The sequence below is a fragment of the Hippopotamus amphibius genome, chromosome 14 (genome assembly GCF_030028045.1).
Source record: "Hippopotamus amphibius kiboko isolate mHipAmp2 chromosome 14, mHipAmp2.hap2, whole genome shotgun sequence".
Lineage (NCBI taxonomy): Eukaryota > Metazoa > Chordata > Mammalia > Artiodactyla > Hippopotamidae > Hippopotamus > Hippopotamus amphibius.
The window spans coordinates 66525582-66548090 of NC_080199.1; the positions used below are offsets into that span (position 1 = coordinate 66525582).

Sequence of the window (22509 nt, forward strand, 5' to 3'; positions counted from 1 at the left end):
ACAAATAATAATTGGCAGTCGTTGGATTATTGTAAGCAGGATGGTGATATGATCAGACTCACATTTCAAAAGGTCACTCACTGCAGTGTGTAAAATGCATTGGATGAAATTTCCTCACCTGAAACATAAGGATGGAGATACTTGCTATGTGTATCGGACAGTTCATTACGATAAACAAATTACACACTGTGGCAAAGGAGTGTTTTATAAAATATAAATGATGTAGAAAACTTCATAGTGATATTTTACAAGAAGCAATATAATCAGAAGTTTATATACATACTTTTGAATTTTTTCTATGAACAATGGCAGCCTGAACTCATGAAAGAGTTTTGTTTATGTTAACAGGCTTCCTTCACCAGGGTAACTACTCCTTAGGGTGCTCACAAAAGAAAAGGAACTTCTCCCACTCTCTCATTCTGTCTCTTTGCTCTTTCCCTCTCCCGAGCACATCTGAGTGCTGCCTGGAGCCCAAGTCTGGCTCCAAACCCATGAAAATTTGCTAAGTATAAAAACTTCTCAAGAATGAGATGGATCCTGGGGCGACCTCCCCAGAGAAGCAGGATAAAGAGAATTTAGTGGGTAAGTTCCTTTTTCCTGCCATAAGTTTGTTTTATGTATTAAGCAAAGTGAGAGTTGTATTATCATAGAGAGAGCGTGAGGGTGAGGTGGATTAATGCATATTGAGATTGGCTTCAATTTCATTTAGAGCCCGGGATTTTGAATTCATTGCTTATCATGGTTTTACATGCTTTTTGGGAGCAGTCTATGACTTGCCCTTTTTCTTAAGTGTTAGATAGAATTTGCGTTTATCTTTGCGTTCCTTTTTTTTTGCATTAAGTACCAAAGACATGTTGAACAGGCTAAAATTTATCTATTTTCAAATATCATCTGATAATGCTGTGATGAAATAGAAAAGTTGGTTTGAGCTGCACCATGTTTGATCCATGGAGAGAAGCTGAAGAAAATAAAACTTAGCCTGTAAGTACCAACTGCTACTGTGAATACCAATGGCTCTTCTGTATTATAAAGCATTCTGCTCACATTGTATTTTTAAATCCTACAATAATTCTGAGGTAGATTCTTTTATAACTTCACTTTATAGTGGAGAAAACTGACTCTTGGAGAGTTTAAAATCTTGTTGAAAGTCCAGAAAGTGGTGATGGTGATGATGATGGTGTGTGTGTGTGTGTGTGTGTGTCCTACCCTGTGCTCTATACTTTATGTTGCTAAAGAAATCATACTGCAGGTTAGAAATAGAGAATACATTTGGCATTGTCAGCTTGTAAAAGAAAGTCTACATTTAGAGGTATCTACCTGGATTGGAGAAGAAGCTTTTCTTGTGACGTTGGCCAAGCAACATGGTATACTGGAGGCAGTGAACATCACTTGAAAGGTGCAAGTGGGAGGTCTCTTCAAGGGTACCCTTGATTATCTTTTTAAACAAGAAGTTTCATGAGACTTTTTAGTTTCCGTTTAACAGGTGAAGACACCAACTGTATAAATGGCACGATTGAAGCTGTACCACCAGCGAAATATTTTAAAGTGTTCATGGGTTTACTTGGTTTGGGTTTTTGACTGTAACGAAAAACCTGCACTATCACAGAACAAACAGAAATAGGGCTTATATGTTACGACTTCTGATTTCCTACGCTTTAGACAGTTTGTGAGATACAATGCCAGTCTGCCTCTGAGATTTGCGGGATACGTTTGCCCTTGTGCTCCTCCATCGGACGCATTAACAAGGCAACATCATTCAGTCAGTTAAGCTGTACAGAAATTTCCACTCACAATGCTGAGAGAATTAAATAAATAACTGAGTCCTAGTCATTACCCTTAGCGGGAGGCTTCTGCAGACTGTGCCTCAGGCCTGTCCCAGCTTTCAAAAGCCGCTAGCGTGCATCGCTTCCTGACTGCAAGTTCGGTGATGTCATAAGGGTAGATCAGAAACCACAGAATGCTATGATTTAGGGCTTTTCCCCCAGGGTCCTCACTGTTATGAGGACACTACTACACATTAGCCCAGGACATAAAATCCTACCTCTTTCTTTTTTTTTTCTTTAAGAGTTAAAGAGAAGTTAATTGGAATCTTGATCATCTCAATCTCAGAAATTCTTCTCAACATCAATGTGTAAAAAATCTTCCTTGAGAGCTTTTTAAAGCACATACCTGGTCCGAACCTCTGGAAGTTCTCCTCCTTAGGTCTGGGATGGACTTGAGAGTTTGCCTCCTAGTACATTTCTAAGCCAGTGAAGTTGCCAGACTGAGACCACACTTTGAGTCGCACAGTATTTCTTTTTAACAATTCTGCATTTTTCCTAAAAAAAGTTCTTGACGAAAGCTGTGTGCATATTTCAGAGAAAAAGGCAAGAGGGCAGATGATTTACAGGTGATGAAAAGACAGTGTTTACCCATTGGGTTTCAGTTTAGATTTTATGTTTGGTACTTAAAATCCTTGATTCAGTAGAGAAAGGACCAGGAAGTTGCTGAGACTCTATTTTACTGACTGTATCTTCACAGGATAGGAAGTGAACAGAAAAAAGGGAAGGATTTGTAATACTACCTCCCCAGGTCCAGGGAAGGTGATTGTTCTTATTCCACACACATTTTATTTTTCCCCTGAGAAGCATCTGATCTTTCTTGCTCTGAAAACACAAAGGACTTTTTTTGCCTTGATTAGTTTTTATTTTTAAATTGCTTTTTAAAATTATAAAGGTAGCAAAAAATAAGACTGTGCCAGTATAAACCAGTCATATTTCCATCACTCAGAATTAACCACTGTTAATATTTTGGTTGATTTTCATGCAATATCTTTTCTAAATGTTTAAAAAAAAATTGGCTGCTTTGGGTCTTCGTTGCTGCGTGCAGGCTTTCTCTAATTGTGGCAATCGGGGGCTACTCTTCGTTGCGGTATGCAAGCTTCTCATTGCGGTGACTTCTCTTGTTGTGGAGCACAGGCTCTAGGTGCACGGGTTTCAGTAGTTGTGGTGCTCGAGCTCAGTAGTTGTGGCTTGTGTGCTTAGTTGCTCCACGGCATGTGGGATCTTCCTGGACCAGGGATCAAACCAGCATCCCCTGCATTGGCAGGTGGATTCTTAACCACTGTGCCACCATGGAAGTCCCTCTAAGCATATTTTTTTACTAAGAGAGATCATACTGTCCATATAATTTTGCATCCTACTACTTTTTCCTTTTAACAATATACCATAGCAATTTTCTCATGTTTCTGTAACAAAAAAAACTTTATAATATGATATTGTGTAGCTATATCATGGTTTGCTTCATCATCCCTCCATTGTACTTTCAGGGTGTTTCTGATTTACTGTTCTTATAAATAACACTATCATGTTTGAGCATAAATCTTAAGGATGAAGTATTTGGACTTGTTGCTATTGGTAGTTATTTCAGACAGAAGGGCGGGGGGGGGGGTGGAGAGAGGAGAATGATGCAAGGAAAACTCTATTTTCTTCTTATACTGATGTCAGTCCGGGGTGAGGGTATAGGATAGTAGCACGAAGGAGAAAATGCGAGGATGTACGCGTGGGTCTCAGGTTAATGGACTTGCTTGAGAGCAAACAGAATCTCCTCTGATGGATCGTTATTTCCAAACAAGAAACTTCAAACAGATCAATAAATCTATCCTGCTGCTGAGCTTCGTTCTTGAGAGTTCAAAGCATTGAGGGCACCGCCCACTTCATTCATTCAATGAATGAATCCCTGGATCTACTGTGTATCAGGAGATGGAGATGTAAAAATAAAACGCCTGCTCCCAAAGCACTAAAACTCTGCAGGAACGTTAACTAAAAATCACAATGTCCTATGATTGAGGGTGTTTTAGAAACTCAGAAGAAGAGCTCCCAAAGGTGAAGGGAAGATTGGAAAATCTTCCTGGAAAAGAAGGTGTGAGAAAGGAAAATGTGGGTTGTGAAAGGGGGCCTGGGGGACACTAAGGCCCGTGCAAGGCACAAAAATATGTGAGGACTTCGGCGCTTTCTCTACTGCAGGGGATGTTTATGTGCTGTTAGCATGTGACCTAGTCACCTAGACCCAGAAGTGAGAAACCAAAGCAACTGCCACTTGAAAATCTCAATTACAGATACGCTAGGGGCCCCTGGTCAAGCCTGGTCTCTGAATGGCAGGCTTGGGAGTTTGCTGCTGCATTTGACTGATGGGGTTGGAGTCCCACTGGATTTACCACGAGGAGGCTACAGGGCAAGCTGCCTCTGGGGGTGGGGGAAGGTCACAAAGAGGGGTGCTTGAGGGGGGCTTTGTGTTGGCAGTGTTTAAATTCTTTAGCAGAAAGGGGGCATACAGGTAAGAAAAACATTACTTTTATACCTTTTTGAACATTCTATCTCAACATATATCTTAACTCTTTCTTTAAAAGACCAAATGGTAAAAAACAGCATAAATGTGTTGGGAAGGTCGTGTGACTACTAACCTCAGATCATCCTTCTGTAGCTGAGATGTAAATCTGACAGTTTAGAAAACTCCTGGGATTATGCGATTTTATAGTCCCAGGCCTATCGATGATGATAAACGCATCATCTAGCTCTGATTTGGCAGTTTTGCACCAAAGATCTGATCTCTCTCTCTCTCTCTCTCCCCCTTTATCTTTTTTAACATCCTAAAAGTTATCTGAAAGAACTTAAGTCAGTGACCAGCTGGCTTTAGGAGGTAGAAACCTGCAGAGGTTAGGGTTTTATTGTACATCCTCCTTGAAAAGGTAGTTCTTACACATAGAGAGGAGCCATCATCTGGATGAACCACAATATCTGCAACTGATGTTCAGAATTCTATCTGGTAAAAAAATAAATAGATAAAAAATTTTAAATGTCAATTGTCAAAGCAAAAATTGAACTAGACACTATTAAACAGGCAAGAAAGCAAAACCTTAGTCATGACTACTGCAATAGGAGAGAGGCCAAACCTCAGTCTGAACCATCGCCACTGAAACAAAGGGATGTGTGGTTTTTTTGTTTGTTTTTAGTTTTTGTTGTTTTTATTGTTGTTTTTTAAGCTCTTTATTGGAGTATAATTGCTTTACACTGTTCTGCCAGTTTCTGCTGTACAACAAAGTGAATCAACTGTATTTATACATATATCCCCATATCCCCTCCCTCCTGAGACTCCCTCCTACCCTCCCTATCCCAGCCCTCTAAATCATCACCCATCATCGAGCTGATCTCGCTGTGTCATGCAGCAGCTTCCCACTAGCCATCTATTTTGCATTTGGTAGTGTTGTTGTTATTGGCCATGCCGCTTGGCTTGCGGGATCTTAGTTCCCTGACCAGGGATTGAACCCATGCCCTGCACCCCCTCAAACCCCCCCCCCACAATGAAAGCACTGAGTCCTAACCACTGGACCCCCAGGGAATTCCCCAGGGTATGGGGTTTTTAAAGGCTGGGATGGGCTAGTGGGAAAGTATGAAGGACTTTCTGGGTGGTCACAGACCATCTGGGTTTGGTTTGCTAATACACTTCCCGCATCTTTATGACAGGTGGTATTTTTACAACTGGGAATGTGGTGTCTACTGAAGTTAGGCTGCCACCGGCCCACAGAGACTAGGAGCTATCTCCTTAATGACTACATTTCAAGAGAATAGCTCCCAGGTCCTTGAGAAAGATAGTCCCAGATTGTAAAACCGGCAAGAGGATTTTAAAAAGACTTACAAAGGGGCAGAGAAAGGATTTACAGAGAGAAGTGTTTTAAAGGAAATGCTCAAGGAAAAGGGAAATCTCTTTAACGGTTACTCAAGCTGCAGGAAATGTTAAGACCTCTTGGAAAATCCTAGGCAGTGGCCTGGCTGACTAGACAGCCTCCTGATATAGCTATTAACTCCCCTATTGTGTAATTTATTTAATTCTCACAACTAGTTATGATTGGTTTAACAGGAGGAAAATTAGACCCTAGCAGACTCATGAGATGTCATCTAGCTTTCACATTAGAACGCAGGGTCTCAATTGGAACACAGGGTCCCTGGACCCAGGACCTGCATTTTCCATTCCTGTGAGGCATTGTCGCCCGTCTGTCCACAGGCGGGCTGTGCTAAAGCTCTTCCCTTCTCTCTGTCCTCTTCTTTCTGAGAATGCAGAGCAAGCAGTGAGTTTTCCATCCTCAATACTAGCCTGCCCGTAGGTATCCTCTGGTCTCTGTGTGAATCATTTATTGACGTACGAGAAACATACAATAAAGTGCACAAGTCTTAAGAGCTGTGCTTGAGAGACCCAATATGCAAACAGACAGACTGAATCCGTGTCTAAAAATAGAACTCTGACCACCAACCTGCAGCAACCAGCCCAGGGAGCCAAGCTTTTATCTACAATAATCAGCCCAGGAAGCCAGCCTGCTAGATTTGCAGGAAGCCAGATTATCTGCAATAACAATTCAGGAAGCTAAACAATTACGTCTGTAACAATCAGCCCCAAATGGCCAGGACTTGATTAATAACTGACAGCTCTCCTGCTTTTTGTCCCCAGTTCCAATTTAGGGCCAACAAAAGAGAACCAAACATGTACCCCTAGACCAATCACATAGAATGCTCTGCTTCTAGTTTGTCCACCTATATTTTCCCCAGGCCAGCAGCCTCCAATCAGGGTACACCTGGAGCTTCCCTTTTTTCCCACCGTAAAGCTTTCCCACTCCTCTGCCTGCCTTTGAGTCTCTGCCAAAATGCAAGTGATAGAGGCTGACTCTTGTGATAGCAAGTGCTGAGTAAATAGCCTTGGCTTTTCTCGCTGGCTGGTCTTTGTGTATTTCCACAGGCTCCATATGTGTAAGTCTGTGTAATCACCACCCAGATCAGGAAATGGAACATTTCCAGCACCCTAAAAAGCTCCCTCATCTCTTCCTAGATAATACCCACAGCTAAATCTCCACTCCCTAGAGACAGTTCTACTCTGACTTCAAACATGATAGTTTTGCCTCTTCTTGAATGAAATGATGCACTACAAGATTGGACAGTATGTACTCTTATACATGGAATTAAAAAGTATGTACTCTCGTGTCTTACTTCTTTTGGCCAATATTTTGTCTATTAGATTCATCCATATTTGGAATATAGCAGTAATCTTGTCTTTTTTCTTTCCAAGTAATCTTTTACATGAACACACCACAACTTTATTTATTCATTCTACCATTGATGGGTTTAGGTGGTTCTTTATTTCTTGGATTTTATGAATAAAATTGCAATGAACATTCTTTAATATTTTGCACTGTAATCAGTGATTATCTGAGATTATCTGAGATATTACTTAGAAGTTGAATACTGAGTCATAAAGTAAGTGTGTGTTTGGCTTTAATAGATACTTCCAGATAGTTTACCAAGATGATTGTATCTTGTATCAGTTTGTATCCATGAGAGCTCCAATGCGCTACAACCTTGGTAAAATGTGGCATTGTCAGTCTTTCATATTTGCCATTTGGGAAGCTGTGTATTATTATCTCATCGCAAATTTCATTTTTATTTCCCTAATGTGTAACGTACATCCTTCTGTTTTGGTGCTTTTAAACAATGTCCTATTACCTAAACAACTATTTCTGCTTAGAGAGGAAATGGCTATTTATAGTTACTCAGATCTGTGGGCATGGATTGCATGTAGTATTGATCTGATATTTAAATACTGATGACCAAGCCAAAGTTGGGAAATAAGCAACCAAGTCATCTAGGCTGCTTTATTTTTTTAAAATTCACTTCCACTTCTAATGCCATCTCAGTGGGGTTAGTGATCTAGAATATTCTTCCCTACTTCCTAGCCTCACACAACTTACACATCTTGCCTTGAGTGTTTACCCCTTATGCTACAGGGTATTTAAGTCTCCTCTGGTGCTATGGGCTGCGTCTAAGCTCCAGGAACAAAGCCTCAGAGACGCGCCTCAATAACTGAAGCTGGGTTTTGCCTCACTGCCTAAGATTGTGGAACTTGTGGGTACCACTTTACTTAAAGAGAGATTGAGATGATGGTGACAACACTAACCAGGAAGTTTTCTGGCTGCAAAATGAACGATGGGCCTCAGTTATCTCTAAAGTCTTTCCAACTGAAGTCCAGAGTCCTTCTCCCTAGGATCAGCAGCGCTGGACTTCAGGTTTTTTACGTTATGGCTCTACCTTTCCTTCCGCAGATTGCGGGAAAGATGTTCACTAAACACTCTGCTGTTGTTCATCACAGCCACATGCGGGAGGGCATCCCCACTTATTTCACCAGCTGTACACACCGGAGAAGGAAGTGCAGCAGAGCACAGACCCTGTTATCACACCTATCCTTTTGTCGCTTTCCCTGCCGGACGTGACCTCTTGTTGGAAAGTTCCCCATCTTATTCTCCTTTGTATTTGCAGCTCTCGCACGGTGTGCCTAGCATATAACTGGTAAAATATCTGTTGAATGGGTGAATGAGAAATCGGGGGGGGGGGGGGGAAGTTACTGGGGGCGTGACCAAGTCTAGTTCCCCACCAGGAAGGAATGTGATGACAGCTTTATGGTATGGTGACCTTTACCCATAGAAAACACCCATCCCTGGATTTAGATAAAGCAGGAGATGATCAGACGCGCTCAGGGCTGCGTGGTTAACAGAGAGGGAGCGCGGCCCCTTTTCTTTCCATCGTCCTCTCAAGGGAATGGCTCAGGGACGGCTCTGGATGGAGCCTTGTGTAGGTTGAAGTAAAGGGGGTACCGGACATTTCTGAAGAGCCTTTGCAATACAATCTGAGTATTTCCTTTGAATCAGAATTGGAATCCTCAAATCCACTTCTGAGCACAGCATCCTGGTTTTAACTGTGGGAGAGGTGGGGAGGGGCAAGACAGGCTGGAAGATCTGCTCTGCAGAAAGCTGCAAAAGCAGGGTTTGTGCTCCCCGGGGGCTGTGGCTCACAAGGTTGAGCTGTAAGCCCTGCAGGGAAGCCCACAGCCCCACTTTCACTGGCAGCTAATGACACCCCCAGGCTCCACCAATCCTCCCAGCAGCAGCGGCCTGGGTAATTCTCATGCTCAGGTGTACATCTTGGAAGATTAATCATGTCTTCATCTCTGCTCTCTCGGCACATTTAGTACTTAACAGAGCCTCGCTGGCAGGTAATGATACCAAGGCTGGATGGGACTGCGGCGGAGCTCCTGGAGGTCAGGGGAGTTTCCTCTGTGACAAGCACTGGCTTTTGCAGCTTGGTTTAAGGCTGTAGCTAGCCTGGGCTTGCTCAGGGCATAAGGCATAGCTGATGTGCTTGTTGGAGTCCCAGCTCCCCGTGTGCGCGGCACTGCTAATGTCACAGCCGCCAATACCTCAAAGTTCCTGAACACCACATAAGGCCGTGTCAGCAGGGAGAGAACACACCAAAGGGAAAGGGACTGTGCTGCCTTCTCAATGTTTTCCTCAGGATGCAAACTGTGGGACTTTCCTGGTGGTTAAGATTCCACGCTCCCAATGCAAGGGGCCCAGGTTCCATCCCTGGTCAGGGAACTAGATCCCACATGAATGTCACAACTAAGAGTTCACATGCTACAACTAAGGAGCCCACCTGCTGCAACTAAGACCTGGTACAACAAATAAAAATAAATAAATAAATAAATACAACCAAAGATAAATTATATAAAAAAAAGATGCAAATTGTTTGGGAGAGGCATATACAGTTATTGCAGATTTGTTTGCAAAGGCAAAGTTGCAAGTCACCATAATATCCATCAATAGGAGAATGGCTAAACAAACTGAGTCACAATTTAGGACAGGAGGCAACAATGAAGAAGAATGAGGTAGATCTAGATGTAATGACGTGGAAATATCTCCAAAACATATTCAGTTTAAAAAAGGTAGAAACTCACAGTGGGATGCCATTTCTCACAAAATCTACAAATCGAAACCAAGTGTTTTCTAATTGTAGATACGTGTGAGTACATAGGAATGGGTCTGTAAGGACATACGCCGAGTTGATAACTATGGAACCTTTCTAGATAAAAGTGGACTGAGGAGAGGATGGTCAGGGGGACTTTAGTTTTATCCATATTTTTTGGATATTTTTTAACAATAAGAATGTATATATACAAGCTGTGTCATTAATAACTTTGAAAAGCAGTAATGCATAAAATACAACAAAGATTCTATCTATAAGAAGGCACAAAATGTCTTTTTATCCTGCATAATAATAGTCTGATCCACCTCCATGTGGTCCAAAGTTTTGGAAGGTGATATTTCGGGAATTAAAACTTTGATGTATGCAGGCAAGTCTTTATTGTTATTGAGTATATTTTTATGTGTATTTAAAGCCTATAAAAGGACATTTGCACTCAAAAGTTTTTAATATGAACTATGTATCTAAAACTTAGATACTTTTCATTTATCAGAATGTCACAACTGAGAAGACTGAAAATATCTAGTGTGGACAGGGCATGTGGGAAAAGGCAGAGTACAAACTCTTTGAAGGGCCCTTACCATCTATTGAAATTGTAAATATTAATCCCTTTGACCTGACACTTCCACTGCCAGGAATTCATCTTACACAAGTGCACAAAAACAGACATTAAAAAGAACTCATCACAGCATTATTTGTCAGAGCAAAATCTGAGAACCCTTGTAAATATTCATAAATTTATGTTCGCCAATGAACCGGTAGCCGTAAAATGGATAAGTGAGTATGAATTGGAGGTGGTATCAATGAGGCTTAGTGACTTCTGTAGTTGGATAAGGATGAGGCAATGATGACCCTGTGTCTCTAACCTGGACACAGTGTGGATGGTTAAGACATTAACTGAGATAGAAGTATAATAGCATAAGGTGTTTGTGGATTACCTGAGTAGAGATATCTAGCAAATATGATTAGTTCTAGTGCTTGTGTGGTGAATGTGAAATCAACTGGAGGAAGTGTAGAGGTGAAGATGGGGCTGGTTGTCAAAGAGAAGAGAACAAGAAGCAGCAAGGGTTTAAAACAAGGTGAAATAGTGAATATAAAGAATTCTAAAGTACAAGGATCAGCCGGACCTGGATGCTTTACCAACAAGAATCATAACACTTGAGAAATTATATAATTGATACGATTAAAGCTATAAATGTTTAGGTGGTTGAAGTATGATTTGAAACTAGTCCCATCTTTTGTCAGGTAATATTTTTTAAGCAAAAATGCCCCTGTCAAGGTAATACGTGATTACCTAATATAATGAGCTGATGTAACAAAATTCCGTGAAAAGACAGAATTGTCAAATATAAATGTCTGACAAGTCTCTGTAATAGTCATCAATCTGTAACATGGGAATAAGTGTGGTAACATACATTTACTAAGGTAGGTATTAATGTATGGGTTAGGTGCCTGATATAAACTCCTTTAATCCTCACCAAATCCTTCAAGGTAGGTAACTTCCATCCTCACCCTACAGATGAAAAAATGGAGGCTCAGAAAAGTAGAGTGGCTTCCCTGAGGCCACCACATTGACAAGTTAAAGACTCGCATAGAAACTCAAACGTAAGAGCGCTCGAAAATGTTTTCCCTTGTGCTACATTGTCTCCTTTGGGGATAATCGTACCTACCTATCTGCCTCAGAGGTTGCCTTGACTTCACCTGGAGAATTCTGGGGGCCCAGAAATCTGTCTTTTAAAATGACACCCTGGGACTTCCCTGGTGGTGCAGTGGTTAAGAGCCCGTGAGCCACAACTACTGAGCCCATGTGCCGCAACTACTGAAGCCCGAGTGCCTAGAGCCGGTGCTCCGCAACAAGAGAAGCCACCGCAATGAGAAAACCTGCGCACTGCAATGAAGCGTAGCCCCCGCTCACTGCAACTAGAGAAAGCCCTCGTGCAGCCACGAAGACCCAACACAGCCAATACATTGATTAATTAATTAATTAATTAATTAAATGACACCCTGATGATTCAGATGCGGGTAGTTTTATGTGTCTTGAGGATAATAAACCACGGCGGCCCTATGTAAATGTAATGCTAATTACTATTATGGATTGCTGTGAGACTCTTCTTGGAAGGGACAGTTCAGTTTTCATCTAAGGATCTGAAGGAATATTTTCCGTGTGTGTGTGTGTGTGTGTGTGTGTGTGTGTGTGTGTGTGTGTGTGTGTGTGGTGGTGGTGGTGTTTACTGCAGCCGTGCATGCATGTGGACTGAGGTTGCTTCCTCAGCCCCCCTCCGGCCTGGCCCAGCGCTCCGATGGTTTCCCCATCCGCGAAGCTGAACTGCTTTCCTGAGAAGCATGTCAGTTACCTGCTTGCCGGCTTCTCGTCTCCTAGGCGTCAAGAGTAAAGGGCTTGGTGTATGTGGCTGGGTCCTGTTTGCCCTTTCTTTGCTGCTGCTGATCATCACCTTCCCCATCTCCATATGGATGTGCTTGAAGGTAATACCCTGGGAAATCAGTTGGGCTTTCTGTACGAGCTGATGAACCATTAGGACTAAATGCTCTCCCTTGATCTCTTAGATCATTAAGGAGTACGAACGTGCTGTTGTATTCCGGCTGGGACGCATCCAAGCTAACAAAGCCAAAGGGCCAGGTATGACACTGCCACTGCCCCTGACAAAGATCACGGGCACTTTATACGGCTACTGTTGCCGCCAAAATTTTCCTTGGCAGCATTTACTGAGAAGAAGAAAAACATCACAGAAAGCTGGAGCCCTCGCCTTTCTGTATAATTGAAGTGTGTTGTCCTCTTACGCGAGTTACCAGGAGAGAGCACTAGACCACGAGCTGGAGAGGTTGGAAATCTGGACCTGTTTTCTAACACTCCTTCTGAGAATTTCAGTGAAGGTGAACAAAGAGTGGCTCTGGTTACATTGGCGGGACGTCCGTTATTACCAGGGCCACCAAGAGAATGAAGGAGGAATGAGGGGAGGGAGTAAATGCCTGAGGTAGACAATTTAGTTACTCAGGGAGTTAGTGTGTGATTCTTACTCTTTGAAAGAGCTGATGGAAAAGTCAAAGGTAATTTCCTCTCTTGGCAAGTAGATTAACAGAAACATAGAGCGGGAAGGCATTTGACAATTCCTGTTGTCACATGTGGTCTTTATTTCCATCCTTTCTCTACAGCCTCAGAATTAAAAATGTCCTGAGGGGCTTCCTAGGTGGCGCAGTGGTTAAGAATCCGCCTGCCAATGCAGGGGACACAGGTTCGATCCCTGCTCCAGGAAGATCCCACATGCCACGGAGCAACTAAGCCCATGTGCCAAAAAAACAAACAAACAAAAATAAATAAAAGTGTCCCGAACTGTTCATGTTATAAAAGGAAGGGATTTTCTTTTGTGGGGGTGGGGGGTATCGGTACTAAAACTCCCCAAAAGTAAGATATGGATTTAATACTCATAACTTTTCTTGGTGTATATTTAGTTGAACCCTATGAAATTGTTAATGTTTGTTTTCGACTTACCAGAACGGCAATTTCATATGAGAGATTCTAATATTCTTGAAAGGAGAGGTTATCCAAACAGCATCTTGGAAGGCACGTGGAAGAGAATGGTTATTTGCTATACTTCTCTAATAACATTTGCTTTCTCCCCCTGATGTATTTAAGTAAAATCATTCTCCCTCCAACTGCACTGTAGGATCTCTGGGGGCAGGAACTTCCTTATTCACTCTGTGTGCTCTGCACTTGGCTGTGCACCATGGTAGGCACTCAGAGATCTGCTACATTTTTAAAAATATGAGAAACTTCAAAAGGAAAAGCTTGGGCTTCCTAGGTAGCACAGTGGTTGGGAATCCGCCTGCCAATGCAGAGGACATGAGTTCGATCCCTGCTCCAGGAAGATCCCACATGCCGCAGAGCAACTAAGCCCATGCGCCAAAAAAAAAAAAAAAAAAAAAAAAGAGAGAGAGAAACAAAAGGAAAAGCTTGTTACAGAGACTTGGCCATTTCAAGTGGTGTAACCCTACTTGTCTAATAAGGGACCTAAAAGAAAGAGGGCAAGAATTGCTTATTATGGAAATTTTTTTGCGTCTCTCCGAATAGAAGTGTTAGAATTATCCAAGTGAAGAATAACAGAACAAAGTTAACCCCTTCCTCGTCGTGTTTCATCTGGTGGAGCCAAGATTATCAGTTAGAATAAAACTGGATTTGAGAGAGGTCCAATAGCCATAACTTGGAGGACTCTAGAGAAAAGTCTCTTTTAAATGAATTTTCCCAGAAGAATTCACCACTAAATGTCCCAGGATAACTAATCCCGTCATACGTGTCTCTGGGGCTCGTGGGTTACCTAAGAATGTCATAAGAGCTGGAGAGAAGCAGGCCAAATTGCTAATGGAAAACCTCTCCACTCCTGTAAACTGTAAATTATTCTTTAATAATAAAAATATTCATAAGAAGAGCTGCTACTTCTTGAGCACTTCGTACGTGCCTGGCACTGTGTTTATTATTTTATTTCATTATCATGTGGAATCGTGCTTAATCTTCACCATCATCTTATAGCTATTAGGCAACTGAAGCTCAGAAAAATTAGATGAATGTTCCCAGCTCACAAGCTAGTATGTGGCAGGGCTAGGACTTAACTCTCTCTAGCTCTAAGGGCCATGATCTTAGACTTGGCACAAAAAAAAAAAAAAAGAAGTAAATTAGGAAGTAATTCTCACCATTCTCACCAAAGTCTCTGAAAAGTTTAGAGACCAAAAGAAAGAAAGCACCTTAGCAGTGTTTTCTGTTTATGCTACCAGCTCTTTGCCTGGTACTCAATGTAAAAACTTGTTTCTTCTTTGAAAACAAAAACAGCAGCACAGAATCTTTCTGGTACATGGAGATGGTTGGGTGTCCCCATCTTGCTGACATGCCTTGTGGTTCTAATCTTTGTAACTCTTGCTGTAGAGAACCTTCCCCAGGGCAATATTAAGGAGTCCTAGATCCTCAAAGGAGTTTCCTTAGCTCCACCCCTCCCCCAATCCAAATCGTCACAACTTGGAGAGGAGTAAAAGTATTTACGGTTGAAGAATGTCATTGTATATGAACTAGAACACAGCTACAGAGATACTGTAAATTTTGTAATATGTTGGTTTTGGGGACCCTGAAATCCTGGGAAGATTTCAATTCTAACATTCCTTCAGTACGAATGAAGATAAATGAGAATGTTGACAGTCACTGATCTTCAAGGTCAAAAGGCTATTGCTTGAATCTTTTATACAGATACCTTTAATATAGGGAAGCCAATTTCCATAATATCCTTTTAAATAAATGTCACAGAACATTTGTATAGAAGTAGGTTGAATGTTTTACAAAAGAAAAATCTAAAAATTAAATAGCAAGGATCTTCAGCTTTTTACCAGAAGATTTTAATTTCTAGGGAATCACTTTTCTTTAGTCATTGACTCATAGGAGGAAATAAGTCCCCTAAAGTTATAGGTGTACATATTGAAGATCATCTGAGAAGCATTTATAGTCCCATGAAAATAACGTACTGTATAGCTAGGAGGCAATTTGTTGCAGTTATTTTCAATCGGGTGAAATTTTATAAACCATATTTTCTTTTGCATAGGTTTGATTCTGGTCCTGCCTTGCATAGATGTGTTTGTCAAAGTTGATCTCCGGACCGTCACTTGCAACATCCCTCCACAGGAGGTAACGCTGATTAAAGACATGTTTCTAGAAATAGAACCAATATCTTCCCTGTTTACATGGACAATTGAGACTTTATGTTTTCAAACTATAAAGGAAAGGATGTACTGAATTCTTAGAGATCTCCTTAAGGAGTCCTAGGTGGCTCCTGAAACTACTGGGCTTTGTTGCACCAAAGGAGAATGAAGCCAAGGGCAAGGGCTGAGTTGTTCAAAGACTTGGAATGACTGGGTGGGAGAACGTCTGAGAGAAGAGAAAGAAGGGGTACAGATGTCAGAGAAGCTGGGATGAAGTATGGCAAGCAGCTGCTTGGAAGAGTCTGTTAAATCATTGTACAAGGGAGTTGAGATTAACTTGGTGGCTGGTTATGACATTATCCTTTCCATCATCTTCTCAGAAAATATTTTAGTAATATCTATATCACTCAGCTCTGCTTTAAATTCCAGTATATGTTGGATGCAACAGCATGGGGTGGGCACAGGGAAAGAGCAGATGGGGCACAGCCCTCACCTGCGGTTGGATTTCAAATAATTCTTTTCAGTTCTTAAGGTACTGAAACTGAATGAACCAAAGCAGTAACTGGGCCATAGGGAAGAGAAACAGAGTCGCTAATAGTTATGCACCTTTCCGATAAACAAAACCATCCAGGAAGAAAAAAGAAAGTGCGTGAGAGGGCAAAGGGGAGGAGAAGAGAGAAAATCAGCATTTATGAGTGAATGTTAATTTTCCTCTCTCTGGTCCAGAAAACTCAATCAAGACCCAGTAATGATGTCTTCATGCCATTGGCGGAAACTGTAGAGTTCTTACTTTGGAGTTCAGCTCTAATCATAAGAGAACTTGGGATGCTTAGGGGCCTATTATGGGCCTTTTCTGGCTCCAAAGTAAACAGCTCTAGATGGGAGAAGGGAGATCTAGGTTCTGCTTCCGTGGTACCCCCAGAAATCTCATTTGCTCCAAAGTACCTCGTCATGTTAATCCTGAACAATTAAAGCAGAGCCTCTATAAAGTGAAATTGATTTCTTTGAGTATAGAACACGGTCTCTGGTGCCATCTATGTTTTCTAAGAAGCATTGCTATTCATCAAGCCTGATGAAACTGAGAACCAAAAAGATTTCAGGTGTCAGGGAAACAAGTGTTCCATCTTGATTTAGAAGGCAGAATTCCAGCAGGGTTCTACTATTACATTTGCAAATGGAAATACCTATTTCACCTCTGACTGTGGGATATGAGGCTTCCCTAAGATGAAGTTGTAGGGATAGGTACAGATCACACCTGTGTAGGAATTTTGATATCCACTAGGATGATAGTATTCAAGCCAGGACGGATTGTTGGTGATGCTGGCATGAGCTGTCCTTAATGCTCTCCTCCTGTAGATAGAGCTCTGGGACTGGCTGACTCTTTGTCCATCAATCATTGTGAAAGTCATAAGCATGCGATTTTCTGTGTTCTTGCTCCCCAGATCCTCACCAGAGACTCTGTGACCACTCAAGTGGACGGGGTGGTCTATTACAGAATCTATAGCTCCGTCTCGGCGGTGGCTAACGTCAACGATGTCCACCAAGCCACCTTTCTGCTGGCTCAGACCACTCTGAGAAATGTCCTAGGGACACAGACCTTGTCCCAAATCTTAGCTGGCCGAGAAGAGATCGCGCATAGCATCCAGGTAAAGTCACCCAGAACCCATAGCCTGAATCTTTAATCCACTCAGTTTAATTATCAGTGAGTATCAAACGTCAGCAATTCAAAGCAACTCTCACCATGTACACACACACACCCAGGTACACACATACACACAACTGCTCTAAACATACGGGCTTCAGTTTGAGATTTCATTTTTTTATAATCATGAGGTCCAGATTTAAATGTCTGATTGGGAGGGGGAGTGCTGTTGGAATTGTGTGTGGAATTCAAAATTACGAATTCGAGTTGTACACTTTAGCCTCTTCTGAAGACATTAGAGACCAGAGTCACTTTTACTTTAGATTACTCCAGAGGAAGGGCCGCCATTTCTCAGGCAGCCTGTATATTCCTGCGTTTCCGTGGAATGTGAACATTAGAAGAAGGTTTGATTGAGACAGCACAGGACTGCCATCCGCGGGAAATCTGACTTCATGCTACTAACATCAATCATGATATGAATAGTGATCATAATTATAATATTGATGAGGATGTAACAGGTATCCATCTCCCCTCATGTACACCCTAGATTATAGACAATCACATTTCTGTGTTATCTTAAATCCATTACATTTTGATTCTGAGCCTGCCTTCTGTAAGTTAAGAGGGAAATTCAACTTTGGTCCTTCTTGGCACCTCCTCCAGTCTCGAAGGTAGTGAAAAGTCCACAAGTTTTCATAAGATAATATCAGTTCTGCATGATAACTCTCCACGTCATTTTAAGAGCCCCACAAGTTCAACGACTCATGTTTCCCCATCACAATCAGGTCATTGGCTTCTTGTGAGGGCTCCTCATCTCCCGGGTCTCTGCAGGGATCACAGAAAAGCTAGGGTTCACTTGCTGTTTGGTATCACAGAGACCTCTACCTTTTCCCGCTTGAGGGAACTACCCATCTGGTCTCACTATTTCTCAAGGCATTCTTTCTCATCCCTTCCCCTCCAGGATAACCAGCAAGATGTCTTCAGGGGTCTTAAGCTTTAACAAAGGATGAGGATGTCTTTGATTTTAGGCTTCTTCTGTTCTTAAACATGTGCTTGGCTACCTGTTTAAAATTGGCCACTGGGCAGAGGTTGAACAGAGCAAGATATTAAAATAATATCTCAAAAAGTACCTGGTGATAACATGTATTGTGTCATTGCTGGGCATCAATAGAGATCTTACATGTATTATCTCCAAACTTCATGACAATCCTGAAAGAACACCTTGTATGGGTATGAAAACTGAGAATCAGGTTAAGTAATGGGCCCAATGATTCACAGCTGCAAACAGAACCAGGACAAAATCCACTGCTGGCTGCTTTGTGTCAATGACAAGAAAATGTAGGGTATTTGCTCAAATCTAGGTGGATAGTGTATATTCATTAGGAATGGTTTGGAGTGGACATGCTGAGAGACCACCGATTAAAAGACCTGCCAAGTTTTGTTTCTGAATCCTTCCTGGGATTCATTTCAATTCCAAGAAGTGAACAATTAGAACTCCTATTCCCTTCTCAAACTGTCTCACTCCAAATGCTGTAAATACAGAAGGAGAAAACAGAGACGACTTTTCTTGCGTATATGAAATATGTCAGAAACTTTGATCGTCTTGCCTGTCTTCTGATCAATGTCCTTTCTTTTGACTTGGAAACAGACCTTACTTGATGATGCCACCGAGCTGTGGGGGATCCGGGTGGCCCGAGTGGAAATCAAAGACGTCCGGATTCCCTTGCAGCTGCAGAGGTCCATGGCCGCCGAGGCCGAGGCCACCCGGGAGGCCAGGGCCAGGGTAAGGGCGACTCCGTCTGCACTGGAGGGCGAGCCTCTCAGCCTCGGAGCCAACAAGGATGGAGCTTGAAAGGAAGCCCAGGCTCCCTCAATAATTTCAATAAGAAGAGGGTTTCTTTTTCACAGTTTTTGCTGAGAATTTCCCCTTGAATTAAAAGCTCATGGGCAACTTAATGCACCTTGAGGAAGCTTGGTATTAGGTCTTGGGTCAAGAGCGCTCAGCAACATACTCAGCGACTTAGCAAGGTGGGTCCCTACGCGGGCCGCACAGCAGAGTCTCCTACAGAGAAATGAGCGAAGCAGACACCAGTCCCAGGCCTCACCTCACACTCAGCGAAGCAGAGTCTCCAGTGGGCCCAGGAACCTGCATTTTTATAAAGCTGGTGATTCTGATGTAGCCTCTCCATGCCTTTGGAGTATCATCCTTCTAGGATGTTAAGTGAACTGGATTAAAAGGAGGGGATGACATAATGGTTGACCTGAAAGGTTAGGATTACGATGTCTGAGCACAGCTTGGCCTGAGAATTCTGGAATCCGTTGGATCTGTAGCCTTCATAACTGTGTAGATGGGTTTCCTGAAGGATCAGAAACCAATCAAGATTGGAAGCTTCCGAGTACCCCCTTTGGAATCTTACTGAGGAGTCGAGGAAGATTTCTCTCTACTTATCTCTGGTTTCTCTGTGAAGCTCCAGCAGCTTCTAAGCAGGGGACGTGGGTGGCGCCTGTGCACACGGCCAGTGAATGCCCACGGATGGGGCAGCCGCCTTCCAAGTCGTTCTTGGCAGCCTGAGAACCAGAGGAGGAGCGGGGCACTTAGGAGCATCCCAGTGAGGGTTTGCAGACCGGCACTTGCTGCTGCTTGCAATCAAGAGCAGGGAGACCTTGAAACAATTCTCACCGTGTAAGAATGAGACAAAATTGGCAAAAGAATGAAATAAAAAAAAAAATCTATGCTAAGTAAAAAGGACAGAAAAAAAGCCAGTCGGAAGCCTTGAAATTCAGATTTCTCTAAAAACAAAAGCAGCGGATGGTGAAGCTTCAAGAGGATTCAAGAGCATCACTAGGGTGGACGAACCTATATTTGTTCAGGTTAAAGGCAGTGCTTTTATTTTGCTTGAGGATGAAATCTAGGGACTCATAATTTGTAAGCTATCTCCCTGCTTCCTGCAACCTCCTCAAATTTCTCTAATCACATTAGGATGTGAAACTCTAATTGTTGCCAAAGCAGCAAGCAGAGGAAACACGGGTGGCCAAGTGGGGGCTGGGAGAGACGTATCAGTGCAGACCTAGAAAAAGAAAGCCCTAGTCACAGTGGTAAACCGATTTCTAAAGTCTTTTATTTCTGTCATTTTAGGTCCTTGCAGCAGAAGGAGAAATGAATGCTTCTAAAGCTCTGAAGTCAGCCTCCATGGTACTGGCCGAGTCCCCTATAGCCCTCCAGCTGCGTTACCTGCAGACCTTAACCACCGTCGCCACAGAGAAGAATTCCACCATTGTGTTTCCTCTGCCCATGAATGTTCTAGAGGGCATTGGTGGCATCAGCTACGATAACCACAAGAAGGTCCCTAACAGAGCCTGAGGTCCTCCGGCTGCCACCAGCCATCGCTTAGGGAGGCGTGTCTATTCCTATGGAGACCTCAGCAGTTAGAAGTGTTGAGAATTTCAACACTATTTAAGCAGAGCAACTCTACAGCTGGAATAGCATTAGCAGGGGAATGCTATAGAGGTTATAAAAGAAGAGAAAAGAAAAAAGAAGGGCTGTATATTACTTTTAAGAACATAAAAATACTTTGCGCTATTCTTATGATGCTCAGTGAGTAGGTGTCCCTGACTTAGAGCGGGAACTTTCTTACAGTAGCTGGGGGAAATCTTTGGAGGACAGTGGCTAAGATTTTAGAATTACTTTTTAATGGGTTTAAGAAGCACTTCTTGATAATCTGCAGAGTAACACATGTTTATACTAGCTCTTTGCTTCATAATTCCAAAGGGATTAATGGCTAAATTTCCAATACTAGCTCTTTGCGTCGTAATTCCAAAGTTGCCTACATTTATTACAACAAAACCCCATGATGCTTAAAATTATGATTGATTTTGTTGTTAAAGACTAAAGAGGCGCTGAGGCTTCTGCCTGCAAAGTCATCACTCCCCTCTGTAGGTGGTTTGCCCACAGCCCTCTGGCCGTGTGTCGTCCTGCTGGGACTGGTGGCCAATCTCAGCCTCCCAGCACCTTTGTCAGAGTGAGACAAGGCATAGCAAGGCTGCAGGCTCCAGTCAGTTTGTTTGCTTACACGTGAGAGGGCTTGTAACAGGTTTTGTTGGTTGAAATCCCCGGGGCAACATTAGCCTGTGGGCTTCATGTTTGCCCTCTACCCTTCGTCCCAAGAGCCACGCGTCATCAAGCATTGTTTGTAAACTCTAGTCTTCCTCTCTAAAAACCGCAAAACAAAAAACCTCTTAAAAATAAAGAAGCCATAGAATGCGAAGGTGTTTTAAAAATTGCTTTGTTGGAGATGATTTTGTTGCCATGGTGCGATTTTCTTTGGGATCCATTTCGAGCAATGGGCTAGGATTTTTTAAAGTTACCATGTGTTGAACGTCTGCTGTGTGTGACACTGTGCTCAGCCCCAGATGGATACTGAGAAATAGCCTTATGTTACTGATGAGAAGATGATGTCAAGAGGTGGAATAACCTGTCCAGGGTCCCTCAGCTAGTGAGTGTTGGGTTAGGATTGAAAACCAGGTCTGACTCCAAAGTTCTTGCTCTTAAACATCATTGGGTTTTACTGGGGGGCGGCGGGTGGGGGAGGTGACAGAGCCCTTCCAATGCTTTTTTGCCTTCCGTACCAATCTTTTAGGTTCTAGAAGCCTGGGTGGTATAGTTTTCCGCTGTGTCCAGGACTGAGCGCGCACACACACATACGTGCGCACACGAACGCCCACACGCTCTCACTCCTTTTTACACTCCACGCACACTCCCCACGTAACCCCCACCCTCACGTTCCTCCCTCTCCGTCTACCCCCATCTCAGCTCCGATCGCCTCCACGTGCTCCCCTCCACATACAGATACTAACTGCGTATAAATGCAAAACAGGGACCCCTCTCCACCTTCGGTTCCCTAACCTGTCTTTTTCCCATGAAGCCATCTCATACTCCATGTGATTTTTAGACAAGTCACAGCTTAGGAATTTTTCAGTCGATTCAACTGACTCTGTGACTCTAGTGCTCGTTTTTAACTCACTGAGGTTCAGCTTGTTTTCTTATAGGGCAAATATTTGCATTTTATCTAGCATAGCTCATTCACACCAGCCAGAATCTGAGTCTATGAAGTCACACCAGGTAGACACTTAACCAGTGACCCTACATCTCATAAATGCGGTGCAGAGACTCACCACAGGCCAGGGCAGCTGTGGCATTCAGGACCCCCTGAGGATGGAGGCCCTGTGATTGTACTAAGAATGCAAATCTTTCCTATCAACACACAGCAAACTCTAAAGTAGTGGTTCTCCCTGGAGGCCATCATTCTCTCACTCACTGGAAATTCTTTTTCAAAACGA

The 22509-nt window shown here is 42.7% G+C and overlaps 1 protein-coding gene across 2 annotated transcripts; it reads left to right on the plus strand.

Annotated features, from left to right (window-relative positions):
- The first annotated feature begins 29 nt into the window (after positions 1-29).
- STOML3 (stomatin like 3) lies at positions 30-20684 on the plus strand. 2 transcript variants are annotated; one of them, XM_057707722.1, is made up of 7 exons: positions 30-542; positions 12217-12320; positions 12402-12474; positions 15434-15516; positions 16973-17176; positions 18821-18955; positions 20309-20684. In XM_057707722.1, exons 2-7 carry the CDS (start codon positions 12309-12311, stop codon positions 20531-20533), a joined length of 732 nt encoding a protein of 243 aa, XP_057563705.1. In that variant the 5' UTR covers positions 30-542; positions 12217-12308; the 3' UTR covers positions 20534-20684. The 2 variants fall into 2 exon arrangements, with proteins under 2 accessions (XP_057563705.1, XP_057563706.1); XM_057707723.1 differs by lacking the exon at positions 30-542 and having other exon boundaries at positions 12216-12320; positions 20309-20533.
- The last annotated feature ends 1825 nt before the right edge of the window (positions 20685-22509 follow it).

Bases quoted from the DNA above. Each gene is read 5' to 3' on its own strand.
- STOML3 (XM_057707722.1), top strand. The intron at 15,517-16,972 runs GTAACGCTGATT...CTTGCTCCCCAG, and splicing joins GCAACATCCCTCCACAGGAG to ATCCTCACCAGAGACTCTGT. The intron at 18,956-20,308 runs GTAAGGGCGACT...CTGTCATTTTAG, and splicing joins CCCGGGAGGCCAGGGCCAGG to GTCCTTGCAGCAGAAGGAGA.